This window comes from Carcharhinus amblyrhynchos, chromosome 5 (genome assembly GCF_965287045.1).
Source record: "Carcharhinus amblyrhynchos chromosome 5, sCarAmb.v2.hapA, whole genome shotgun sequence".
Taxonomy (NCBI): Eukaryota; Metazoa; Chordata; class Chondrichthyes; order Carcharhiniformes; family Carcharhinidae; genus Carcharhinus; species Carcharhinus amblyrhynchos.
Window position 1 is genome coordinate 7716177 of NC_137328.1, and position 27348 is coordinate 7743524.

Sequence of the window (27348 nt, forward strand, 5' to 3'; positions counted from 1 at the left end):
ATCAGACTTTTGACTTATATTAAACTGATATTTCTCCATGCCCTAGCTGTGACTGTAACACTACATTCTGCACCCTCTCCTTTCCTTCTGTCCAATGTATTCTATGAACCGTATGCTTTGTCTGTATAGTGCGCAAGAAACAATACTTTTCACTGTATACCAATACATGTGACAATAATAAATCAATTCACAAAACTACCGACTGGACAGTATACTTTGGCAATATCTAATGCTTTATTGTTCTATGATGACCTCACATGTTGAGGCTTGAGTCTATATTAATCCTTCCAGCTTCCCTGTTGGCCAGTCCAACACAGTTCGTTGAGTGAGTCCAACTCCTCTCCCTATACACGTGTATTGAATTTCATAAACCATAATTCCATCAGGCTTAAATTTTGAGTCCTTTTGTGGTTCTTTGGCTGTTTGATCAGACGCAAATATGTTGTCATCTGGAAAATAAACTGAAGCTAAGTAATGTTATAATGAATGCAATTATTGTAGCATCGATACAAGATTGAATTGTGAAAGACCTGAGAGATTTTAAATTATACCAATGCATAGCATCGGAGAACTGTTGTATGTCATTGAATGTCAATAAAATTTGGCAGTTCTTTAGACTGCATAAGAAATGTATTGTTTAATTATAAAATGGAATGCCCTGTTGCATTTTCAAGCATCCATTATGTGATTTTGTTTATTTAGCCAAATACCATTTGCCAAAATGACCCACTGATTAGAGTTCTACTTATGATGTACAACATTAAGAGCGTTAATGATTCGGATTGACATGCTGTTTCCCAGTCCATTTATAATGGAAGGTAATTTTTTATGTCTGTGGAGGAAATTGGGTAGCACTGATCAAAGCCAGATGCACTGTGGAGCAGAGAGCTCTTGCTTGGTGGCTATGTAGATGCGTGGCAAACATTATTGGCAGAGATGAATGAGGAGAAAAGTGGGCAAACAAAACTGGTGTGATAAGCTATTACAAATCTGTATAGTTATACAACTGACTTTTAGTTCAAACCCATGATTGAAATACGCATAGGGAACATGGCCACATAAACAGAATGAGAGGCTTTCTCTGTTCTCACTCAAATCTCATCAAATGTTGGCCAAAAGAAATCTCAGGCTAGGAGAGTCTCTCAAATTCATATAGGTGGCATGAAGATGTTCTGGTGCTGGCTGTTGAGTTTCTGCAGCAATTATTTGAACCTGGAAAATTCCCGTTTTGATCCCATGTCTGGTGTTGGTAAGAAGATTTGCATTTGCTTTTATATAGTGACTTTCACAACCCTGGACATTCCCATTGTACTTTGCAGGCAGTGAAACAATTTGGAAGTGCAGTTACTATTGTGGTGGCAACCAGTCTGTGCATAACCAGGTTCCCATGACCAGGTCATCTGTTCTTCCATGACATTGACTAAGAGACAAGCCGTGACCAGGACTCTATTTTGCAACCCTTTGAATAGCATGGTGGTGTGTGTCACCATTGCCTGTGAGGCCTGATGAGGGCATTGGTTTTAATGTTTTTTGCAAAAGGTGGCACCTGGGACAGTGCGACAGTCCCTCAGTGCTACACTGGGACTGTCAGCCTGTGTGTTCTGTGGGGACTTGAATCCTGAGCCCTCTGAGTCGCAGGCGAGAGTGCTACCCACTGAGCCACAGCTGATTGTTATCCAGACCAGCAGTGGGTCTGTGTGGATATTGATAGATGAGAGGAATGGATTTGGCTGTACTTGCTTTGTGGACAGCTAGTCCATTAAAAAGCATGCAACTAACAACCAGCCGGGTAAGGTGTGCTTGGCACTTTTGGAACTTTAGCCTAACAAGTCATCGATACCCCTAAAAGGAGAGGGGAGAAAATTGGTTGCAAAAAGATCAATTCCCATCCCAAGAGATGTGAAGCTGTGATCATTAATAAGGGGATATGTGAGCGTAGTGGAAATTTTATTTGGTTTCCGTTAACCTGGAATGATGCCACACATCCTGGTGGTCGCAATTACAATTGTTTCTGCAGACTGCAATTTATATTGAAGGCTTGTTTCTCTGAGAGATTATAATCTCCCTAAGTGCTTATGCACACAATAATCATCTCTTTGCAGACTTTACTATGCCTGAACACAGTAAAAGGCTGCACTGTGGTACTTTTGACATTTTCATAGTTTATAGCCCTTTAGACATTCCTAATGAATTTGGATTCCTATTGGACTGTTCCTGGCTATAAACTGATGCTTTGCTGCTGTAAATTGTGCCGTTGTCGCTCCCCCACTCCGCTTACTAATTGAATGTACGCAGTCTGGTAAATGACATTGAACTGAGAGTGATCAGATGCCATCATGCGAAATGCTTTGTTCACACTCGAGTTTTCGTTTTAGACCACATCGATCAAAGTTGTCCAGAAGCTCCCCGGATGGCAGGAGATTTGTTCGTATGGGCGCTGAAACACCATGTGGAGATGTAACAAACAGAACCCACACTGTGCTCACTTGGTCAGACAAGGGCTGCTACAAAGGGTGCCTTGTAATTCAACTCTGCAGCGTGCCTTGCTCCTCTTGTTCCTCTCTCACTACACTTTGTGGACATTTTCTAGAAATGCTATAATTAAGCTGATGGTCTGATTAGTACCATTCTCAAACCAAGATGCATTTCAAAGTCAGAAGCCCAATCTGTCTGTTCTTTTTATAAGTATAGTTTTATTTGTATAACCGCTGTTTCTCTCTCAGTTTTGGATTTGAGGCAACATTGCATATCACCCAGCAGAAACCAAATGAATTCAGGCAGTGAGCACAGTGAAAGAGGGATTTGTCATCCACTGATGAGTGGCACGGTGTTTAGCACTGCTGCCTTATAGCGCTAGGGACCTAGGTTCAATACCGGCCTCGGGTCGCTGTCTGTGTGGAGTTTGCTGTTCGCCCTGTGTTTGTGTGGGTTTTCTTCGGGTGCTCCGGTTCCCTCCCATAGTCCAAAGCTATGCAGGTTAGGTTGATTGGCCATGCTGAACTGCCCCTTAGTGTCAGGAGGATTAAATACATGGGGTTATGGGGATGGGACCTGGATGGGATTGTTAGTGCAGACTCAATGGGCCAAATAACCTCTTTCTGCACTGTAGGTTCTATGATTTTATAATCTCGCATTTTCCAATAGAAATTACCTCGTCCTTCTAGAAAGTTAAGAAACTTTGCATGTCATCGTGTATATATATATATGGAAACGTATGCATGAACATTTCCATCACTTGTTTTAAAGTGCATTCTTCTTAAATCACTTTTGTCTAGTTTTTATGCTTTCTTGTGTCTGGAGATATGACTGAAGAGAGTAGCAGGGATCCAAAGTATTTTCTGAATTGTGATTTCTTGTGTGTGTTTCTGAATGAGAGATCTATAGTGTTTTTTCACAGAATAAGTGCGTTTTGTATTGCCAAATAAGGTTGGAAGCTTTTTAATGGAAGCATGCTGGCATCTTATGAACCTAATAATAGCTGGTGATTAAATGCACCAGCAGTGAATACCAAATCTATCACTCCCAGGTCAACAAATTCACCAGTGAACTGCATTCTCGCCACTCACTTGGAACATTTTGCTGAAATCTAGACTGGGTTTCTTTTAAAGGAATTTTCCTTTATTTTTCACTATCATCTGAACCCAGAGTTGAAGCATGTCACCCTGGAATTGGAATGACCAATTAAAGTCTACTCTGAAAGGTCATCTGAGAGAAATTGTGGCACATTTATATTTCTGTTTGAGCTTGTGGAGTGAATGGCTTCTAAAACAAAGGCAATTTGATTGTTTAAAGTTTTAAGTTTATTTCACTGTCACAAGTAGGCTTATATTAACACAGCAGTGAAGTTACTGTGAAAATCCCCTAGTCGCCACACTCAGCCGCCTGTTCAGGTACACTGAGGGAGAATTTAGTATGGCCAATACACCTCACCAACATATCTTTTGGATTGTGGAAATCAAAGCACTCAGAAGAAATCCTTGCAGATGTGGGGTGGGATATGTAGACTCTGCACAGACAGTGACCCAAGCCAGGAGTTGAACCCAGATCCCTGATTCTGAAAGGCAGCAGTGCTAACCACTGTGCCACCATGCCACCCACAACCTTACATCTAACCTAACTTTTTTTTGGGAACCTCGCAGTGACATGGTAGATTCTGTGTGTTAACCTGTTAAGCCACGGAGGGGTGTACATTTGAGAAAGAACTGTAACCCAGAAACATGTGTGTTGGCGTGCTCCACATATGAGTGCACAGCAAGTTATGTACTTCAAAAGAGAGCTTAGAGTTAAAATTCACACTGCAGCATGTGCTAAAGATACCTGTAGCTGAAACACCAGTTTGAAACAAAACAGGAGAGAAATGTGAGGAAAAAAAACAGTAACAGGGTGTGAGCTGGTAAGCGCAAGCAGCTATGTCTGTCTGGAATAAAGTGAGCACTTGAAACACCATATCTGGCAACTTTGAAATTGAAGGTAATGTACGTGGCTGTTGGTTATTGTTTTGTTTTAGCTGAATGTAAGACATCCTGTTTTAAATGGCAGGGAGACTGTATCATTTGTCTTGCTGTCAACCAAAGGTGCTGATCAAACTTGCTGTTTTAAATGGGCATCAGAACCTCTGGAGCCAATTGGGCCATATTAATAACCTTGCATCGATGCAACTGAAGTCAGGACTGTAAAGGAACTGGGTTGTTATTTGCATCTGCATGACCATTTATGCAAAGCACTGGGTAAGCATCTGAGAATGACTGGTGTAGTGCAGGGAAATAGATGAAACCACAGACTGTTGCAGAATTGACAGCATCCTTGGTTTGTAAATGAACGAAGATCATTTATTTAAAAACTCATTGCAACCTGGACCTTTAAATTCATTTGTATCATTAATGTTTTTGACTCAGCAACTCTGATTTTTTTTTAAGTAAAAGGATGGGTATAATTGAGGCTGAAGTGTGAAATGTTCTTTAATTTAAAATGGAGTTAATAAATTCTTGCCAAGTATGAGGTTATGAAAGTGATTCTGTTTGCTCTGTATTATAAAGCTTTGCATGATACATAATGCCAATTTGTAGAAATTTACATGCACTGGTGACATATGTTCCAATATAGCACATGGGCTGCCGGTAGGGGCAAGTATTCACTACGAACTATGCAAACAACACTTCTTTGTGCTTCATTGAAATGTGTGCAAGTTGACAATATTGAATCACTGACCTTTTGGAGATCAAGTAGTATCTAGCAGGATTCAAAGCTGGACTGTTATATATGGAAGAAAAAAATTCTTACCACTTAGGTTTAAATATTTATACATGCAAAATAGATTAACAGTACTCGCTGATGTGTCTGTATTACAAATTTCTTGATTCTGTGATTTGCAAAATCAAATCTGGCAGTGTTTTTTTTTCCTTCTCCCTCGATAATTAAGAGTTACCAATTGGATTGTGTAAAGTCCGTCCCAATTTCAATTTCCCCCTGTCAGATTATAGTGCAAAATATATTCTTTGCAGTACAGCTATTCCCTCACCCTCCCCTACGCATGATCTTTACCCAAGGACAATCACTACTATGATCTTTTGAGCACTGTTGAGGCAACAATGTTGATGATGACACCAATAATGACTCACTTTTTTCCTTTGTTTATCTGGAGTGTTGATGTTTCAGTCAGACTTAGCAAGTGCATGTGGGTGGATGCATTTAGCAGCCCTGATTTCTATTGCTGGGAAGCTCCATTCATTCCATAAGACCGTAAGACATGGGAGCAGAATTAGGCCACTCGGCCCATCAAGTCTGCTCTGCCATTCAATCATGGCTGTTTTTTTTCTCATCCCCATTCTCCTTTTCCCCATACACCTGATCCCCTTTTAATCAAGAATTTATCTACCTCTGTCTTAAAGACACTCAATGACCTGGCCTCCACAGCCTCTATGACAAAGAGTTCCACAGATTCACCACTCTCTGGCTGAAGAAATTCCTCCTCACCTCTGTTTTAAAGGATCATCCCTTTAGCCTGAGGTTGTGACTAGTGGAAACATCCTCTCCATGTCCATTCTATCCAGGCCTCGCAGTATCCTGTAAATGTCAATAAGATCCCCCCCTCATCCTGCTGAACTCCAACAAGCACAGACCCAGAGTCCTCAATCGTTCCTCATACGACAAGTTCTTCATTCCAGGGATCATTCTTATGAACAGCTACATGCTACCACTGTAGTGGGGAGAACCTGTTTATATGTGCATCCAGGCATTTCCTGTGGCTCACAGTCATTGAGTGAAGAGGTTGAGCTGGGGGAATTGGGGAAAATTGGGATAGTCAGTCAGCAATCAGCCCATCTACGTTGAGAGCAATTCAGATATGCTGCTGATGGGAGGCCTGGCTTACCCAAGTGCTGACATTGTTTGGACAGTTTATAGGAACAAAATCTGATATGTCAGGTCAAATCTGATCTTTACTTTTCCCTCTGAACAGGATATTCTTTGATCACAGGCACAGCTGGTGATGGAAAATAGTTCACTTTTTGCCAAAACAGGTGCATTTATTTTTGGAAAAGTTTGATGCAGCTAATTACAGCAGTTAGGGGATACACACAGTGCTACAGTGGTTAGCACTCCTCCCCCACAGCACCAGGGACCTGGGTTTCATTCCTGACTTGGGACACTGTCTGTATGGAGTTTGCACATTCTCCCCATGTGTGTGTGGGTTTCCTCTGGGTGCTCCGGTTTTCTCCCACAGTCCGAAAGCTGTGCTGGTTAGATGCACTGGCCATGTGAAATTGTCCCTCAGTGTGCCTAAACAGGCACTAGAGTGTGGCGGCTAGGGGATTTTCAAAGTAACTTCATTGCAGTGTTAATGTAAGCCTACTTGTGACACATCTTAATAAATAAACTTTAAACTCCCATAGTTTGCTAATTCATCAGTGTGAATGCTAACAAACCACGTGGCCAAGGAAGGTTCTCAGTTCCACGCTAGTCTTGCTGGGTGAGATGATTTGTCAGGGGGTGGGGCTGACAAGAGTTTCAATTGACTTGTGTCATCAAGCTAAGTGAGGGTGGGTGGGTGGGGGGCAGGCTGCAAAGGTGTTTGAGACTCAGTTGATGAATCCGTGAACCCTTCCTGGGAAATGTGTGTGTGTATGGATACAGATGAAGGTTGTAAGCAGCAGTGATGTGGTTGAATAGTGAAGGCCCATTGTTTTTTTTACCTTGGCATGCATTTAGTTTAGACTCCAGGAGAGGTGTATCCTGGAGTCAATTCCCCCCTCATCAGATTACTAAACCTGCCAACCCTACCCCAGCAGCACATTCCTAAACCTGCTTGTTTCCTGCGACCCTTTCAGCCTTTCTGGGGTAAGTGGGTTAGCAATGCAAAGAACAAAGAAAATTGCAGCACAGGAACAGTCCCTTTGGTCCTCCAAGCCTGCACTGACCATGCTGCCTGACTTAACTAAAACCCCCTACCCTTCCTATTCACGTGTTTGTCAAGATGCCCCTTAAAAGTCACTGTTGTATCTGCTTCCACTACTTCCCCCAGCAGTGAGTTCCAGGTACCCATTACCCTCTGTGTAAGAAAAAAAAACTTGCCTGGTACATTTTTTTAAACCTTGTCCCTTGCACCTTAACCCTTGTCCCCCTAGTAATTGACTCTTCCACCCTGGGAAAAAGCTTCTGACTATCCACCCTGTCCATGCCCCTCATAATCTTGTAGACTTCTATCAGGTCGCTCCCTCAACCTCCATTATTCCAGTGAGATCAAACCAAGTTTCTCCAATCTCTCCTTATAGCTAATGCCCTCCATACCAAGCAACATCCTGGTAAATCTTTTCTGTACCCTCTCCATAGCCTCCACATCCTTCTGGTAGTGTGGCGACCAGAATTGAACATTATATTCCAAGTGCGGCCTAACTAAAGTTCTGTAAAGCTGCAACATGACTTGCCAATTTTTAAACTCAATGCCCCAGCCGATGCGCAATGCGCAAGCTGGCCATTGGCTTATTATTGATGGTGTACAAGAATCTTAAAGAGGTCTATTGTAAAAGAATCTGCTGCACGTGAAGAAACTGCATCCTCTCTTGAGTGCACAGTGTCTGGAGAGGTGGGGTTAAGTTTCTCAGTTACCGTTGTGTTAGAGCAACAGTGCATGTTAACATGGGCTGAAGGGGCATTTCTTCCTCCTCCTTAACTGAGATATTGACCTCAACCCTGCTACTGCAGCCAGGTACCAGTCAAGGAAGGAGGGGGAAACTGAAAGTATGTTCAGCCCCTTAGTGAGAATCCTATTGCAGTTTCAAATTGCTTGGGCTGGGGCAGATGTGGATGAACTGCTCAAAGTTCAGCTGACAATTCAGAGAAGAACAAATGGGCATACATTAGGGCATGAGAATAGAAAGAAAGAGTTTTACCCTCATTTTCTTTAAAAGAAAAGAGGCACATTATAGTGATCTGCCCTGATATAAAATCTACACTTCATTGGTTGTTAATTTTTTTCCCTATTTGCTTCGGTTTTATTTGTAAATTAATTGATTATTCTTTCAGATGTTCTACCTAATGGGCTAAGAAGACAGTGGGTTACATTGGAAAAGATATATATGTAATATATGTATACATGTGTGAATTACACACACTCACTCACTCACTCTACCGTATGGATGGTAGAAATGGATAGCAGAGATGTGGTTAAGAGGAAACCGGGAGAGAGGAAGGATGTTAGATGAAGCCAGGTGAAAGGAGGCTTGTGACAGTGACTGGTCTACTTCCACACTGTAAAATTTGATATAAAGTTAGAAACACCAATAGTTTTAACTATAGAATATGCTGATTAGTAAAGTTTACCCATAGTTACAGGGAATCAGTTTCTTTTTCTGTATTTATTTATTAGTGTCACAAGTAGGCTTACATTAACACTGCAATGAAGTTACTGTGAAAGTCCCCTAGTTGCCACACTGGCAACTGTTCGGGTACAGTGAGGGAGAATTTAGCATGGCCAATGCACCTAACCAGCATGTCTTTCAGACTGTGGGAGGAAACCAGAGCACTCGGGAAACCCACGCAAACACGGGGAGAATATGCAGATTCTATGCAGTGACCCAAGCTGGGAATTGAACCTGGGTCCCTGGCGCTGTGAGGCAGCAGTGCTAACCATTGTGTCACTGCGCCACCCCGGCATTATCAGCCAATGTACTCCCTATTTCTCCTGTGTGATGAAGTGAGATATCCTGATCTGTGTGCTTTTATTGCTTTCCTGTGAGTGCTCGCTTCTGGATTATCTGCAGTGTGTGTCTGTGGTATGTGAAAATAATGAAGGCCTCCTTGTGTGATTTATTGTTTTAATCAGTACAACATGAACATTGAAGGGAGTAATCTGGGCGCTCTGACAGGTTGTAGAGTTTGATTTAGAAATTCATAGTAAATAAGAAGATGCACAATGGTGAATCAGTGGTTTAAAGGAATATTGACTCAATCCTCATAATCCACCAGCACCTCAGTCACAAGGAGGTTCAAAGCTGACATCCAAAAGAGTTTAATTCTCCATGTTGCAACTGATCCCAAATAACATGTTCAATTTAAACAGCACTATTCTGAAGCATAGTTACCTAAGATTATTCATAAATTGCATTATTGTGGCTTTCTTCAGGCTTTAGCCACTTACTTAAATGAAAACATTTAACTACTCCATTCTACTCTTTTATGTCTATTTTCTAATGTGTGATGGAAGCTAAGCTTGAAGATTTGCTTTGCATAGTGAGTTAACACTTTAATTCTGTGACACATGATTCCATTTATCTCTCCGCTGCTGTGACACACTTATAGAGATAAACAGCACAGAAAAAGGTCCTTTGGCCCATTGCGCACCAGCCAAAGACAAACCACCTAACTATCCTGTTAGTATTGTCATATTTTTATGATTGTAATGCCATGGGTTCCTTTATATTCCAGATCAATCTCCTTGAATTCCTTTGAGCTACCTTTAACATTGTTACCCCAGAAGTTCAGCAACTGGATTAAAAATTAGGTGTTTGTTTTTAGCAAAGTAAGGAACCTGTGCTTTTGGAGTTAAGTTCCACAGAAACAAATACTCAGAACTGCTGTAACGTATTTCTGGTGGTGAAGTGTGATATTATCTCATCCTTAAACTTGTCACTGCTGCCAGGGGCCATACAACCTGCAGACTAAACATTACACTCACGATGTTAATGCAGATGTGCACTCTCAATGTTAATGCAAATGCGGAGCGTATGTACTCAGCGATGGCTTGTGGAATGGCTACTGAATGAAGATACCGATGCACAGTTTGCTGTAACTATATTTCTATGCATGCTCCAATTCTACATTTTAATTCTATAATAACTCTCATAAGCAGAACGTGCAAAACTGATGGAGAGCAATATCCCGTGTGTAAGATTGGAGCAATTTACTGCCCTGGGAGACACTGAAAAAAAGCAACCAAGCAGTGAACCATTTTTTAAAAAAATACACAACAATGTAAGCTGCTTACAGCAGACTCATCCACTGTCCAATATAACTAGACAAATCCGGTCTCTTTGATGTCCCATTTACTTGAAAAACTGATGAATGGACAGATTACAATTAGTCTGAGAAATTCTGTTTGGCATTTACATGTCTATTGGTCATAGTCATGCATGTTTTCTCCCTGTGTGGCTGGTTTGAAATGAGATATTTCTGTTAAATTGGTGCCCCGGATGCAGGTGCAAGAGGCAGCAGCCCCTCCCAGATAAATCTACATGTGCCCCTCTCTGATTAGGCGCCACACCTTCAGGGACCTCGCTAGTGTTGCATAGCCTTAGGCGGGGTGGGATTGGTTACGCCAGTGCAGGGCCATGCTTCCCGGGGTTACAATGGTACAACAGAGGAGGGGTGGGGTCTGGCGGCTGCATAGGCAAATTGTAGGTAAAACTAACTGTACTGAGTGCCTGGGATACAATTTTATGCTGTGGTTCACGGGGGACTCGAACCGTGTAGTTTATCCAATTCTCCAGGCAGTTCATGTCAGCTCTGAAGTGAAGTGTAGAACCAGTTCCCACGTTTTGGAGCATTTTTTAATGCACTGCCACTGCTAGACTGCTTGTTTCTCCTCCTAGTTCCCTTCTCTTTTCTCTTTGACCCACAGACTTATTAATAGTTCCGCAAGCAGCAGAATCCCATATATGGAATGGACTCTGAAATGGTGGTTAAAAAAGAATCCCTGGAATCACAAAAGAGACATTTGGACATGCCACAGAGGAACTGTCGAGCATTTCTTGATTATAAACTATGATGGGACTAGAATGCCCTCTTCCCATCGGTAGTTATCTTCTGAATTGCTTGCCTCAGCATTGCCATGCAATCCACTTGCCTCTAAGGATACCTGAAGGGTACAGGCACATGGCCCATTCCATAAGGTGGCACAGTGGTTAGCACTGCTGCCTCACAGCACCAGGGACCCAGGTTCTATTCCCAGCTCAGATCACTGTCTGCACATTCTCCCCGTGTCTGCTTGGGTTTCCTCTTCATGCTCCGATTTCCTCCCACAGTCCAAAGACGTGCAAGTTAGATGCATTGGCCATGCTAGATTCTCCCTCAGTGTATCTGAACAGGTGTCGGAGTGTGGCGGGATTTTCACAGTAACTTCATTGCAGTGTTAATATAGGCCTAGTTGTGACACTAATAAATAAACTTTTAAAACTTAATTTGATTTTCCAAAAATAATCCTCAGCAGCTCAATTATAATGGGTTTCTTCTCTCTTCATTCCCGTCAGTACCTGAGGCCCACTATTCTCCCACCCCTCAATGTTTCAATATTTGGTCCTTAGGTTATACTCTAGAAATGTTTTCTGAGTCCAGGATCTCAAGAGTTAAACAGAAAACACTTATCATCATGTTTTAGCTTTTTGGTTAAATCAAATGGTCTTTTGCCCACCCACCACAGGAATTGGAGTGGACAAGAGACAGACTACGGAAAGGTCCACTGATGCCGGGTGGGATTTTATGGTTTCAGGACAAGCAAGGTGTAAAATCCCCACTCCGAGTCTCTGCATGAACTTGCTCACTTTCAGAAAATGGTGGAGTAAATACTTCTCTAGTCTGTTTGGTGGGTTAGAAACTGCTAAAATGTTTTATTAAACAGTAATTAGATGAATGAACACTGTAGACGTACAATGGTTACGTGCATAGTTATACCCTGATGGAGGATTGAACCACTGTGTCTGCTGCATTACACAGGAAGATGGTGGTATAATGGTGATGTCACTGGACCGGAGGCCTAGGCTAATGCTCTGGAAGACATGGGTTTGAATCCCACCACAATAGCTGGTGGAATTTAAATTCAATTAATAAAATTGAATTGAAAACTAGCTGCAGTAATGTTGACCATGAAACCATTGACCCATCTGGTTTACTACTGTCCTTTAGGTAAGGAAGCTTGCCACCCTTACTTGCCCTGGCCTGCATGCAACTCCAGAACCACAGCAATGTGGTTGACTCTTAATTGTTCTCTGAAATGGCCAAACGAGACACTCAGTTCAAGGGGGCAGCGGAGGCCAGTGAAGCCCAATGGAAGAATAAAGAAAAAGTATCTTGCATAGTGGTCCTTTATAGTACATTGTTGTTGGGTTTCTACAAAGTCACTCTGGCCCTATTTCTCTCTCCAATGACTTCAAACAGGCCACCTCAAGACAACTTGGGAAATGCTACTGAAGATTTGACAGACAAAAGAAATTGCATTTATGTTTGAAGCTGGGGTTCACGCCAGTGTTCATGGTCCATCTCCATCCAATTGAGAGGCTAACTCATTGTTTTAAAGAGTAGTTAAGAGGCAGTTTTAGCTGCCCTTTATCCTTGTTTCCAACTATTCAGTCCAGTTGAGGGAGCATGGCTTTGCGGTAACATCACCAGATTAATAATCCAGATAGCCAGACTAATGCTGTGAGGACATTGGTTCAAAATGTTGTCGGTCTGGAGTCACATTAGCCAAGTTAGAAAAGAACAGCAGATCTTCATTTTGTTTCAGAATCATAGAATCCCTATAGTGCAGAAGGAGGCCATTTGTCCACCGAGCCTGTACCAACAACAATCCCACCTAGGCCCTATCCCAGTAACCCCACAAATTTACCCTGATAAACTCTGCATCCCTCTAATTTACGCATCCCGGAACACTAAGGGTCAATTTAGCATGGCCAATGCACCTAACCTGCACATCTTTGGACTGTAGGAGGAAATCGGAGCACCTGGAGGAAACCCACAAAGATACGGGGAGAACATGCAAACTCCACACAGATAGTGACCCAAGCCGGGAATCGAACCTAGGTTCCTGGAGCTGTGAGGCAGCAGTGCTAACCACTGTGTTGTCATGCCATCCAAAAATCAGTAATTTCATCGTCACCAGTGCTGATACCAGTTTTCCAGATTTATTAAAGTAATTGAATTTAAATTCCCCAACTATCATGGTGGGAATTAACCTCACGCCTTTGAGTTGCTAGTTCAGCAATGTAAGCACCACCTTATTAAGCCCCCCGCTACCCCACCACCAATGAATGACCACTCAAAATCCATAAGATCGTTTCATTTGAGTTGAATTGTCTGGTTCCCTTCGCTTCTATGGATGAATTTGGTTTTTAACTCCAAATGTGCCTTGATGAGAGAAAGCAACACTGCAATTCAGTATAGAAGGAAAAAACGCCTCGATTTTGTCACATCACTGCCAACTATCCACAAACTGGTTAAACCATTCGGATTCAGGACCAGACGGTTGTAATGACTCAATACTGCAACCCTCTGGCTGGGTTCACTGTTGTGCCAGCGACAATATTCATTTTCTTGCTTCTTTCACCTCTTCCCCTCAATCTTTTTATACTCTTCCATCCTCTTCCCTCAAATTCTTCCACAGCACTCCACCCCACCACCCATCACCAACCACTGTTTCTCATCTAATTTTCTACTTTTCAGAACAGAGATTCTTTCTATCCAGTTACAGGGTCAAATCACTGGGGGTGGGGAGGTGGTGGGGTGAGGTGGGGTGAGGTGGGGTGGAGTGGTCAGTAGGCTGGACTGTTGGATCTTGATGCAGCGCAACACCAACAGCGCAGGTTCAATTCCAGTCCCAGCTGAGGTTATTCCATCGGGGCAATTGGTGGGATTTAAATTCAATGAATGAATAAAATATGGAATTGAAAGCCGGTCCCTGCTCATTGTCAATAGTGGATTTAAAAACTCATGATATTTAGAAATGCCTTTAGAAAGGAACAAAGAAAGAAGAACAAAGAAAATTACAGCACAGGAAGAGGCCCTTTGGCCTTCCAAGCCTGCACCAATCACGCTGCCTGACTTAATTAAAATCCCTGATCCTTTTGGGGACTGTATCCCTCCATTCCCATCCTATTCATATATTTGTCAAGGCGCCCCTTAAAACTCAGTATTCTATCTGCTTCCATTACCTCCCCCAACGAGGGTTCCAGGCACCCACCACCTCTGTGTAAAAAAAAACTTGCCTCGTACATCTCCTTTAAACATGGCCCCTTGCAACTTAAATCTGTGCCCCCTAGTGATTGACTCTTCCACCCTAGGAGAAGCTTCTGACTATCCACTCTGTCCATGCCTCTCATAATCTTGTAGACTTCTATCAGGTCATCCCTCAATCTCCATCTTTCCAGTGAGAACAAACCAAGTTTCTCCAACCTCTCCTCATAGCTAATGCCCTCCATACCAGGCAACTTCCTAGTAAAGTTTTTCTGTACCCTTTCCAAAGCCTTCTGGTAATTGAATTGAACACTATATTCCAAGTGCAGCCTAAGGAGATCTGCCAGCCTGACCTGTTACATGTGATTCCAGACTCACAACAATGTGGTTGACGCCAGACTGACAACATTTTGAACCAGTGTCTTAACAGCGTTAGTCTGAAATGGCCCTGCAAACCACTCAGTCGTACTCAGTCAAAAAGGAATGAAACCAGATGGACCACTTAGCATCATTCTAGGCATCAGGAAACTATATTGCCCATTCCTTGACTGTCACTTGGATCAAAATCTTAGAATTGCAGCATGGACAAGTTGGGCTGAAGGGCCTGTTTCCATGCTATAAACCTCTATGACTCTATAATCCCGGAGGGGAAGCACTGGCTTAGTGGTGTTATCGCTAGGCTATTAAACCAGAAACCCAGCTAATGTTCCAGGGGCCCGGGTTCAAATCCCACCGCGGTAGATGGTGGAATTTGAATTCAATAAAAAAATCTGGAATTAATAATGTACTGATGACCATGAAACAATTGTCGATTGTTGGAAAAACCCATCTGGTTCATTAATGTCCTTTAGGAAGGAAATCCTTTCTCCTTACCTGGTCTGGCCTTCATGTGATTCCAGAGCCACAGCAATGAGGTATAAGTTTATTTATTAGTTACAAGTAAGGCTTACATTAACACTGTAATTAAGTTACTCTGAAATTTCCCCTAGTTGCCACAGTCTGGCACCTGTTCGAGTCAGTGCACCTAACCAGCACGTCTTTCAGAATGTGGGAGAAAACCGGAGCACCTGGAGGAAACCAACGCAGACATGGGGAGAACATGCAGACTCCACACAGACAGTGACCCAAGCCAGGAGTCATACTCTGGTCCCTGGTGCTGTGAAGTGCTAACCACTGTGCTGCCGTGCCAATCGACTCTCAACTGCCCTCCAAAGTCAACTAGGGATGGGCAATAAATGCTGGCCAGCCAGCGATGCTCATGTCCCATGAATGGAATTTTTTAAAAAATCCCTTGCTAACAGCGTTGTGGGTATACCTACACCACCTGAACTGCAGCATCTCAAGGTGACGGCTCACCATCACCTCCTCAAGGGCAATTAGGTATGGGCAATAAATGCTGGCTTTGCCAGCATCCTGCGAAAGGAGTTTAAAAAATGAATAAATCAACACAATATATAATTGTCTCTCCAACACCACAAGGGGGCAAAGCAAATAAATTAGGAGAACTCCAATAACACTAGCGCCTCTCTGAGAGTCAGGAAGCACAGTGAACTAACTGTTAGCATGGTTTAGATATATATCACTATCTCCGCGTGCCACTTGCTACCATTATATTGTGTAACTGAAAGCTGCATCGATGGAAAAGAATTTGGCATTCAGCACCTTAACTATTGCATGTTGTGCCCATGTAATCCAGCGAAGACAGTAATATAATTTCTGAATATGTTCAGTCTCTGTGTTTCATACATTTACATTTCACAAGTTTACCTCCTTTGCCGATGGTATGATCACAGAACGTGCAGGGTGTGCATAAGCACATGTGAGAAAGTAAGATTTCAAATATCTTCTAAGCATATTCTGTCGTCACGAAGCCTACCATACAGGAATTTAACACATTACTGCTAATTTTGGAGAGGGGGGAGAAAAACTCACGCCAGCCAAAGATGCTTTAATGTGGGTGATATGTGTGTTCTGGTCTATTACCAATCCGTTGCTATGCAACGCCTCTCACCTCTACTGGCCAACATGCAACTCTCAATATTTCATCCTCGCGTTGTGTAGTCCAAAACGCTTGCTTCAGTTACAACACAATTTTAAGCAATCTAAACTACACTGAGTGTGTCCACCATTCAGTTTGGACCATCCAAGAGTCGAGGTTGATTGTTTAGTGATTTGGCAGAAGGGGTGAGAGTCATGGTTGATGTGGTATAATAATCAGTCGTTCAATTCCAGATCTCTTCACTTGGCTTGCCTCATCCACAGAGGAATTATTTTACTTTTTTTGGGCCACATACATCTGTAGACTTCTCCATTCGCTAGCCAGTTCTCAATAACGTGGGTAGTCTACAAGTTATTTTATTGCATCTCTATTTCAAAATCCCGTCCACTGTTGCCTTGCTTTCAACACCAATTTCGCGGGGCTAGTGTATTGGGCACTTGCAGCAGTGTACAGTTTGTGAGGTGCTGGCCTTGGTGTCTTTGTTCTGAGACAGTCTGTGCTTGATACCTAAAAATCTCTCGTCAACTCCCATGCACTGAGAGTGCTGCATTGAGATGAGGACCTGGTTTTGATATTTTCTTTTGCCTTAATCTTTTACGTCATTTGTGAAGTTGGCTTTTGAAACCTGAGACAGGTATGTAATATCGTTTTCCAATGACCTTTGCGAAATTGAAATTTAGTTTTGAATGGCTTTATGTGCAGCTTATCTTTTTTTTCTCTTCTTTCTCCTTCCCCCTTTAGAAATCGAAGAGAGAGGCTGTGAGGGTCAGCAGAATGAGAAGACAGTGCGAAGTACCTTGACTGCGCTCAGAAACTTCAGAGAGTTCCTCCTTTCCAAGTACCCACACGAAAACCGGGAAATCCAGATCATACCGTGCACGGAACTTGATGCCTACCTAGCTTCGTTCTTTGTGGATGCCAGGCAGAAAGATGGTTCCGAGTACGAGCCCAACAGTTTGGCCAACTATCAATGTGGACTTGAAAGGTACTTAAAGGAATACAAATATGGGTTCAGTATAACGAGGGATAAGGAATTCAGGCGCTCCCAAGAAGCATTGAAACAAAAGCAGCTTGAGCTGAGAGGCAAAGGCAAAGGGAACAAGCCTCACAAGTCCATGAAACTCACCTTTGCCGATGAGCTCATCCTGCGTAAGCGAGGCCTGCTGAGCCGCTACAACCCCGAAGGGCTGCTCAACCTCGTGTGGCTCAATAACACTAAAGCGTTCGGGCACTGTGCTGGCTTCCACAGTTCCACGCTGAAATGGGGGGACATCAGGCTGCACGTAACTGAGACGGGCTTGGAGTACCTGGAGTGGGAAATCATAGACAGCTCTGACGCACAGGGGAAGAGCCGGCGAGCAGGAACTGAGTGCAGAATCTACGCCACGCCGCACTCTCCGCAGACGTGCCCAGTGCAGGACTACAAGGAGTACGCTCAGAGGCGCCCTCCAGCTATGCGTTACGAAGATGCCCCATTTTACCTGTCCATCAAGCCAGTCTGCAACCTGGCCGCACTTTACTGGTACAATAGCCAATCCCTCGGGAAGAATAAGCTCTCAAAAATGGTTAAAACCATGTGCGAGAAGGGGAATATTCCTGGGAGGAAGACCAACTTTAGTGTTTACCAGAGCTGTAGTTCCCTGTCTGAGGCACAAAGCAACCAGCTGGTACTAATATGTAACAATCTGAGCCAGCAGGCTGCCCAGTCTATGTCAGGACTCAACAACACAGGAAACTTCATCATCTCTGGTTCCTTTGACTCTTCCTCAGATACAGCCTGACAGGAATGTACTTTGGTTTTTCTCTTTAACTATTCTCCGTGTTCATTCACACTTTTATACAGTCTGTCTAATTATTACTAAGCCACTGATAGTTAAAGTTTTTAAAAAGCAGTGTGTGAAATGGTTCTTGGCCTGAATTACTTCTTGAGAGCAGGCGTCAAAATTCCAGTGATCCAATGGACAAGTTAATGATGATTCTATGCCACTCTCTTTTTAAACAAAAAACAGATTTCAGCTCTTCTTTTTCCAAGCAAATCTGCAGATATTATAAATCAAGGTATAGTTTTTGAAATTCCAGCATTCTGAACATTTAAAAAAAAACCCTGATATTATTTCTAAATCTCTCCTCGTGACCCAAGAGCTATCATTTTTCCACAGCTTTTCAAAATGTGCACTATCTTTATTGTTCAGTTTCTGTAGCGTAAGAACTTAAGTATTTCGCAGCCAAGCATTCAGGTAGAGTCAGAGAAATCACATCCGTAAACTTCTGCACCTTCTCCCCGTGTGTGCGTGGGTTTCCTTCGGTGTCCCAGTTTCCTCCCACAGTCTGAAAGGCATGCTGGTTAGGTGCAATGGCCATGCTAAATTCTTCCTCAGTGTAGCCAAACAGGGGCCGGAGTGTGGCAACTAGGGGATCTTTACAGTAACTTCATTGCAGTATTAATGTAAGCCTAAAGAGAAAATGCTGGAAAATCTCAGCAGGTCTGGCTGAACTTTGACAATGGGTCTTCTGGACTCGAAACATCAGCTCTTTTCTCTCCTTACAGATGCTGAGATTTTCCAGCATTTTCTCTTTTGGTTTCGTATTCCAGCGTCCACAGTAATTTGCTTTTATTTAATGTAAGCCTGTTTGTGACACTAATAAATCAATGAACTTTTCTGGGTGGGTGAGATGGGGATAATATTTTGGACAAAGTTGCCGTGGATCTCAAAGTGCGGAATCCTCTTTCCACGGCTACAGTATTTACCCTTCCATCCAGTATTGACTGTGTGCTGTTTTAAGCCATTTCTCCTCTCAGTATCATTGTTTGTTTTTGCACCGTCCCTGCAATGCCCACTATATTAACGCCACACACCCACACTTTGCATCCTTCACCACAGCTAATGGCATTGACCTTCTTGCTGCCCTCTCATCTGCATGCGAATTCAGTGTGTTTTAAAACAGCTTATTCTCCTGGCTGAGCCAAAGGTTTTTTTTTAATGGAGAGTAATCAGCTGGCTGTTAGACCTTACGAGGAACTGTGCTTCTAATTTCTCAAGACCGTTAGAAAAAGATGTAGCGAGAAAAGTAGCAGAGTTAGGATTTATTTTTAAAATACTTATGATTTGTAGCCCTGCTTAATTGTGTTCGGACTTTGCGGATTTATTGTCGGAGGGCGACCTGATTTATGTTACAACCTTCCGAGCAGACTAGCGATCCACTCCTAATTACTTGGAAAGGAAAACACTGAACAAGATGTGCTATCGGACAAAGTAGTTAACCTGGGTGAACCCGGAATTATATCAAGCTGGTATCTCATCATTCTGGTTGTACGATAGTTGTAAAGTATTCCATGACTAAAACCTTTAACCTTACATCTTCCAGTTACTGAGCATGTCACCTTGATACTGAGGAAGAAATTCAATGTCCCGGTTAACGCATTATGTTACAAATGCATAATTTCTTGTCCGTTCATGTTGCATCTCATTCAACTCTGTGTATATCTGAACATTGCTTGTAAAATTCTACTAGCAATTTGATTTTGTATTTTAAAAGTTACTATTATTGGTGTTACAGATTTTATATGTCATCTTATTTATTTTAGTTTTTTTTAGATGACGGTTTGTAATTAGATTATTTGTACATGGCTGCTCGTACATAAGTACTGATAGTTGTTGGAACCCCATTTTTGCAAAGTGCATAAGCTAAGTTGGGGGTGAAATTCAGTAATAGATGCTGTGTTCACACCAAGGAAGGATTGCAGCTCTGCATAGCCCTTCTGTCTTAACGGTCTAGTTCCACAAAAGTCAGATGAAGTAGATTTCTGTGCAGGACACTGTGTTACTTCCTGTAGCGCTTTCTGGAGCCACGAGTGTGTGTGTGTGTGTGTGTGTGTGCGCGCGCCTGTAGTGCGCACCTATGAGAACACTTGTGTGTGTGCTGTGCGCCTGTGTGTGCATACACGTCTTGTATGTGTGTGTGTGTGTGTGTGTACATGCCTGTGTGTGTGTGCGTGCACACACCTGTGAGTGTGTGTGCGCACGTACCTGTGTGTGTACTCATGTCTGTGTTGTGTGTGTGTGCGTGTGTGTGTACACGTGTATGCCTGTGTGTGTGTATACGTGTGCACGCCTATGTGTGTGTGTGTGTGCGCGCGCGCCTCCTGTGTGTGCATGTGTGCAAATGTAAATAAGTTGGGCCCAATTTACCAGCTTGTTCCCAGTTAAAATAATGAACAGTTCTAAAACTGGTGGAAGGAAAGATTTATATCAAAATAATGTGCCTACAAGTGCATGCGCCTCTAAATGAATGGTTAGAATGTTTACTTTTTTTAAAAAGTAAAATTTGAGTTTGTTAAATTGAACTATTTGGTTAGTGTTTAAACAGAGTTTATTGCTTTAACAATATGCAAAGATATATTAACAAGGAGACTGTTAGGTACTACTTTTTTAATCAAATGCTAATATATAGAAATTAGTGCATTTGGCTAATTTAACCCGTTGAGCATCTGTGCACCGAAATTATAATAAAGTCACAAGTATTACAAATCACGAGTATTACAGATGTGTGCAGAATTGTAATGCACTTCCTTCTCATTGATTGTGCAGTAGATTTGCTCAGGCTTGTACTACAGATGTGAAAAGGACTTTTTCCATCGCTCAAAGGGTTAAAATAACCTCTTCTTTCGGTTTGAGTCTTGAGCCCAGTCCGACGGGAGTTCTGTACGGCTCTAGGTTTCAACTTAGGTTGGAAAATCTTTAGAATACTGTGAAACAATGAAATCACTGCCTGAAGTGTAGTAGTTGACAGAAATTATTACTCAATGTAGTTTTATGTGTTTTTTGTCTAAATTTTATTAAAATACAGTGTTTAGGTACTGCCTTTTCTAACTGGCCTTTATAAACTCGGTGTTCTTTTAGTCTTTCAATAGGTGTTACACTTTTGAACTCTTTCTGTTTTGGTTTGCTTCTTGCCCCAGTGTACAGTTTGGGACTGTGGCACTTGCTTTCCCCCACAGACGGGCCGTGTAGGGTGGGGGAGGATTGGGACAAAAAACATTGTTCCCACTTACAAACTTTTGTCCTGAGTAAAAGGGCAAACTGTGAAGTGAGAAACAATGGGAGCTTCAAATAAAAGATTTTTGGCGGATGGTTAAGGTTCCCTGGGTTTCAGGATCCTGCAGCCATGTCTGCTTTTAGAAGGAATGGGGATGATCAGGATAGGCCCTTTGGGTATTCCAGTATGCCTTTGATTCTCTCTGGTTCAAGCTAACTTTGCATTACTGTATAACCCACTATAAGCTCTTTTCAAGTGGGTCCAGTTGACAAGTAAAACATACTCTGAATACCCAGGTTCATTCCCGATTGCTGTTACCTGATCTCAGGGTGGCGTAATGGTTAGCACTGCTGCCTCACAGCGCCAGAAACCCAGGATCATTTCCCAGCTTGGGTCACTGTCTGTGTGGAATCTGCAGATTCTCCCTGTATCTGTGTGTGTTTGCTCCGGTTTCCTCCTACACTCCAAAGATGCGCAGGTTAGGTGGATTGGCCGTGCTAAATTGCCCCTTAGCGTCTGGAGGACTAACAGGGTAAATGTGTGGAGTTACGGGAATAGGGCCTGGGTGATAATGTTGTCAGTGCAAACTCAATGGGCCAAAGGACCTCCTTCTGCACTGTAAGGTAGTCTATGATTCTATTCTATTCCATGATCCCAGAAAGGCTATGGGAGTTTGGAGCAGGAGAGAGGCCATTCAGCCCCTCAGACCTGTTCTGTAGTTCATTCAATCATGGCTGGTTGGTACTGTAACTTTATCTACTCCCACTGCTTCCATACTTCTCAGTAAATCTTCCCAATATCCAACTCCATTTCGAAATGTTCAGTTTAGTGGCACAACGGATGACCCACACCGTCTCTCTGTTAAATGGCGAGGGATTTAGTCAGGCTTACGTTTCTGATTGTTAGTTAGGCTGCTCCCTATATTGATAGCTTTCGGGTGTGGATAGTCAGATGGAGAGTTCTGGCTCAGACCTGGTTCTCTCTAAGAATCCGACACTCGACGCATCTCAGAAGTGGATAACAGTCACTTGGAACATAATTCCGGCTTGGTCCACTGTATCCCAGCAAAGAAGTAACAACTTCTAGAGGAAGGGGGAAGAAAATTGAGAAGAATGATGATGAAACGATTTTAAGCACTGGGAAAGGTGATTGGTGTTAGTTGACACTGGGCAGTAAAATATTTTTCTTCCTTTATCTGAGGAAGAATTTTTTTGGCGAGTGGTTGTGACCCACCTGTGAGGGTGGTGGAAGCGGAGGTGAATCATGATTTCAAAAGGAAATTGGGTGGGCACTAAATAAACCTGGATAGAGCAGGGAAGTTCTCTGACTTTAGTTGTGTCGGCATCAAAGACTAATATCTGAACTCCACCAACATTCAGGTGGATGGCGTGAGCTAAACCAGGCATGACACACCGAGATGCTCACCCTGTGACAAAAACTTGTAAAAGGAAATATTGGGACTGATTGGATTGTTCTAAAGATAACAAGCATCGACTTGGTGGACCGAATGGCCTCTTCCTTTGCCATTATGACTTTACAAAGTGTTAGAAATGTTTCAGGGCTTCAAAAGGTTGTCCTACTTTGTTGCTGTCTCCTACAGATGCATTGCAGGAACATTAGCTTATGTTTATATACAAACAGCAAAGAAAAGTACGGCACAGAAACAGGCTCTTCGGTCCTCCAAGTCTACGCCAATCATGATGTCCTAACTAAGCTAAAAAAAACTTCTGCCCTTACTCGGTCCATATCCCTCGATTCCATCCCTATTCATGTATCCATCCAGATGCCTCTTAAATGTTGTGATGTGGAGATGCTGGCATTGGGCTGGGGTGAGCACAGTGAGAAGTCTCACACACCAGGTTAAAGCCCAACAGAATTATTTGGTATCATGAACTTCTGGTGACTCACCTGATGAAGGAGTAACACTCCGAAAGCACACGATTTCAAATAAACTTGTTGGACTTCAACCTGGTGTTGCGAGACTTCTTAAGTGTTACTAATTTGCCTGCTTCCACCACCTCCTCCAGACCCCCACCACTCTCTGCGGAAAAAACTTCCCCCGCACATCTCCCTTAAACTTTCCCTTTCTCACCTTGAACCTATGTCCCTTCGTAATTGACACTTCCACCCTGGGGAAAAAGCCTCTGACTATCTACCCTGTCTACGTCTCTCATAATTTTGTAGACCTCCATCAGGTCTTCCCTCAGCCTCTGTCTTTACTACAGCACCTAGTAAAACATTCCCAAGGTGCTGCACTAGAGCAACTGTCAAGTAAGATTTAACACCAAACCATTGGAGCAATTATTAGGACAGGAGACCACAAACTTGGTCGAAGCAACAGGTTTTGGGAACCAGCTTAAAGGCGCAGGGAGAAGCTGAGTGGACCAGGCTGGGGAGAATTGGGCAATAGTTTTCCCACCTTCTTACGCAGTGTACCCTTAGCGGTAGCTAGCTAGGCTTGAAACCAGGAAACCTCTGTTTTATTGGTGAATCAAAACCCTGAAATCTATTACGCTATAAAAAGGTGGACGGCCACCTCCCTCCTTTGGCCACTATACTGCCTTTATACCTGCAACATTCATGTTGAAAGAATTTTTTTTGTCATCCTCAGCTGCAAAGGAGTGAAAGTGGGCTAACCATAAACTGATTCTGCTATTTTTATGGTCTTTTGTATTGTTGCTTAGCCAAGTTACATTATACTATGACTTAAGATCGTGTTATTCACCATTCTACAACTAGTGCAATTATTAGATCATACACCGAAACCCAACTGTGTACACTCTGTACTCTGAGCATTCATTTAACAAGGTGCACCTTATAAAATCATCAACTTACACCTTACAATTAAGGGAAACACGAGTTTTTTTTATTTGCAAAGCACACGTACTTTGGCTTTGAGCTGGACCCTGACACCTGTGATTTCTCTTTTTTTCAAAGGAAGATTAGTCATTGATTTTGTTGGAACAAGAGACATGTTGTTAAAACTTTCCTTCTTGCACTCATCAAAACAAACACAATGCCAAATTTCAAACAATCACAACAATTTATACTGCAGGAGGAAAGGGTGCTGCTGACTGATTTGCAAGTTGACTCTGGCCGAGGGAGTGCCATGGAGTGCAGATTGGGGTGATCGTTTGAAATTTGGCATTCTTGTGTTTGTCCTGATGAATGCAAGTTGAAAAATTTTGGCAACATGTTTTCAACAATTATTAAATCATTAAGTTTTTTTTGTTTAAACAGTTATTAAATCATTAATTTGTTTTGTTTAAACAATTTCAAAATGGAAATGTTGCTGTCATGCCAAAAAAAACATGCAAATCTCTATGCATTTCGTACTCAAGTCATATTGTTGCAGTGCAGACTAAGCATGTTTTGTAGGCGCTCTTATTTATATATGTTGTAGATTGTCTTTTGGAAATGTTAACATTTGCTGCTAATCATCAGTTACTGATTTTGAAGAGCCTTTTTGCTTAGCTCCACCAATCAATTCTTTCATTGGCCATGTCTGACTTGTTGATGTGTGAAACCAATCCAAAGAAAAAGAGCAGTTCTTTCGATGGCTGATTTCCTTCTTTTTCTGAATAAAGACCGTAATGTTGTCTGCCAGAGAGGCCGGGGAGTGGGGGGGGTGCTTGGAAGGGATGGCGTACTTCAGCAACATCTGGTCTCTCTCTGTTCCTGTCCCACCCTCTCTTCCCACCTTTCAACATTTTTAACAGTTTCAAAATGGAGTAAACCCCATCCAATTGTCATGTCCCATATTAAGTAAATTGATTTCAAATTGAATTGAAACAAGTTGATTTTATAGGGGAGGCAATGGTCTAGTGGCATTATCTATTAATCCAGAAACTCAACAATGACCCGGGCACCCGGGTTCAAATCCCACCGTGGCAGATGGTAGAATTGAATTTAATGTAAAAAAAAATCTGAATTAAAAGTCTACTGATGACCATGAAACCATTATCGATTGTCGGAAAAACCCATCTAGTTCACTAATGCCTCTTTAGGAAAGGAAATCTGCCGTCCTAACATGTGACTCCAGAGGCACAGCAGTGTGGTTGATTCTCAACTGCCCCCCAAGAGCAATTTAGGGATGGGTAATGGCCTAGTGGTATTATCACTAGACTATCAATCCAGAAACTCATCTAATGTTCTGGGGATCCAGGTTCGAATCCCACCACGGTGGAATTTGAATTCAATAAAAAAATCTGGAGTTAAGAATCTATTGACGACCATGAAACCATTGTCGATTGTCGGTTCACTAATGTCCATCTGGTTCACTAATGTCCCTTTAGAGAAGGAAATCTGCCATCCTTACCTGGTTTGGCCTACATGTAACTCCAGACCCACAGCAATGTGGTTGACTGTCAACTGCCCTCCAAGGGCAATTTAGGGAAGGGCAATAAACGCTGGCCAGCCAACAACACCCATGTCCCACGCATGAATTAAAAAATAATGCTTGTGTTGTGACTTCTTGAAGATAATGTGTTGAATTATCCAGGTTCTTCAGTGTTATGCTATCAGAGGCTGGTTGGGTGGGCAAAGTGTTCGGGACGGGTGCGGGTGTCATTTGTACATTTGGTTTCGTACCATACCCATATCTGCGCAACATGATGGAATCGATTGGTAGGCAAAAGTCTATGTTTATTGTAAACATATGTAGCGCTCTAAAGAAAACAAGAGAAAAAAAAACAAAAAAACACTTAAAACTAATCTGTTTTTAAAGTTGTTAATAATTGTCTCTTTGATTGCTGCATGCTATTTCAGAGTTTCCTCTGTGTGTAGAAACTGAACTAGTTGCCAGATAATAAATGAATAAACCATGCTGTGTTCTCCACTTGGCTAGTTTTTAGTTTCTTTTAATGTTGTGCCTTTGGGCTAGAAATTGTGCAGCTGAGGATTGCAAAGACACCTCGTGTCCCTCTGTCATGTCATCAGAAATATGTCATTGAAGGTAACAAAATATGCATTTTGACCTTGGCTTGTTTGAAGGATCGCCAATAAATAAAATGGAAGTTCTGTTTTGTTGAATGAATGTCCTTTATTTTGTAATCGCACTTACTTGCACTTACAGTGGTTGGCACTGCTGCCTCACAGCGCTGGGGACCTGGGTTTGATTCCCAGCTTGGGTCACCGTCTGTGTGGATTTCGCACGTTCTCCCTGTGACTGTGTGGGTTTCCTCCAGTTTCCTCCCACAGTCCAAAGGATGTGCTGATTAGGTGCATTGGCCATGCTAAATTCTCCCTCAGTATACCCGAACAGGCGTTGGAGAGTGGCGACAAGGGAATTTTCACAGTAACTTCATTGCAGTGTTAATGTAAGCCTACCTGTGACAATAATAAATAAATAAATTTTCCTAAGCTTGTGCTATCTTATTTCTCATTGGCGATGCAAGGGACTGTGATCTTACCGGCTGTTCACACCATGCTCCTTTTGTAGCGAGTTTAGAGAATTTGGCGCCCAGGCAATTCTCCATTCACTGCAGCGGGATGGGAAAATCCCATGTTATCCCATAACATTCCGGCCACGTTGTTTCTCAACTTCTCTGATCACTATTCTATGAAGTTGTGATTCCTTAGTACGTGCTATTTTCACAGTAACTTCATTGCAGTATTAATGTAAGCCTACTTGTGACACTAATAAACAAACTATTCATTATTCTATTTGCAAAGTTTGGATGGGGACCCAGTTTTTCTTTGTCTTAATATTTATGTCAAACTATCAGGTTTCACCTTTACATTTACACAGTGCCTCTTGGGATGAAAGAGCTCCTCAAAGCGCTTTGTTGCCATTGAAGTGCTTCTGAAGTGTAACCGTTGTCAATGCTGTAATATAGGAAATGTAGCAACCAGTTTATACACAGTAAGGTCTCACA

At 42.4% G+C, this 27348-nt stretch overlaps 1 protein-coding gene across 5 annotated transcripts in view; it reads left to right on the forward strand.

Moving 5' to 3' along the window:
• kiaa1958 (KIAA1958 ortholog) overlaps positions 1 to 27348 on the forward strand; it is a 104152-nt gene that overhangs the window by 48117 nt on the left and 28687 nt on the right. For 4 of the 5 annotated variants that reach the window (XM_080188432.1, XM_080188433.1, XM_080188434.1 and 1 more), the window contains exon 3: positions 17177 to 26309. The exons of the other annotated variant lie outside the window; for it this stretch is intronic. In XM_080188432.1, coding sequence (XP_080044558.1) covers positions 17177 to 18216 — 1040 coding nt within the window. In that variant the 3' untranslated portion in view covers positions 18217 to 26309. Of the gene's footprint in view, positions 1 to 17176; positions 26310 to 27348 lie in introns of those variants that run through there. 5 annotated transcript variants of the gene reach the window in all.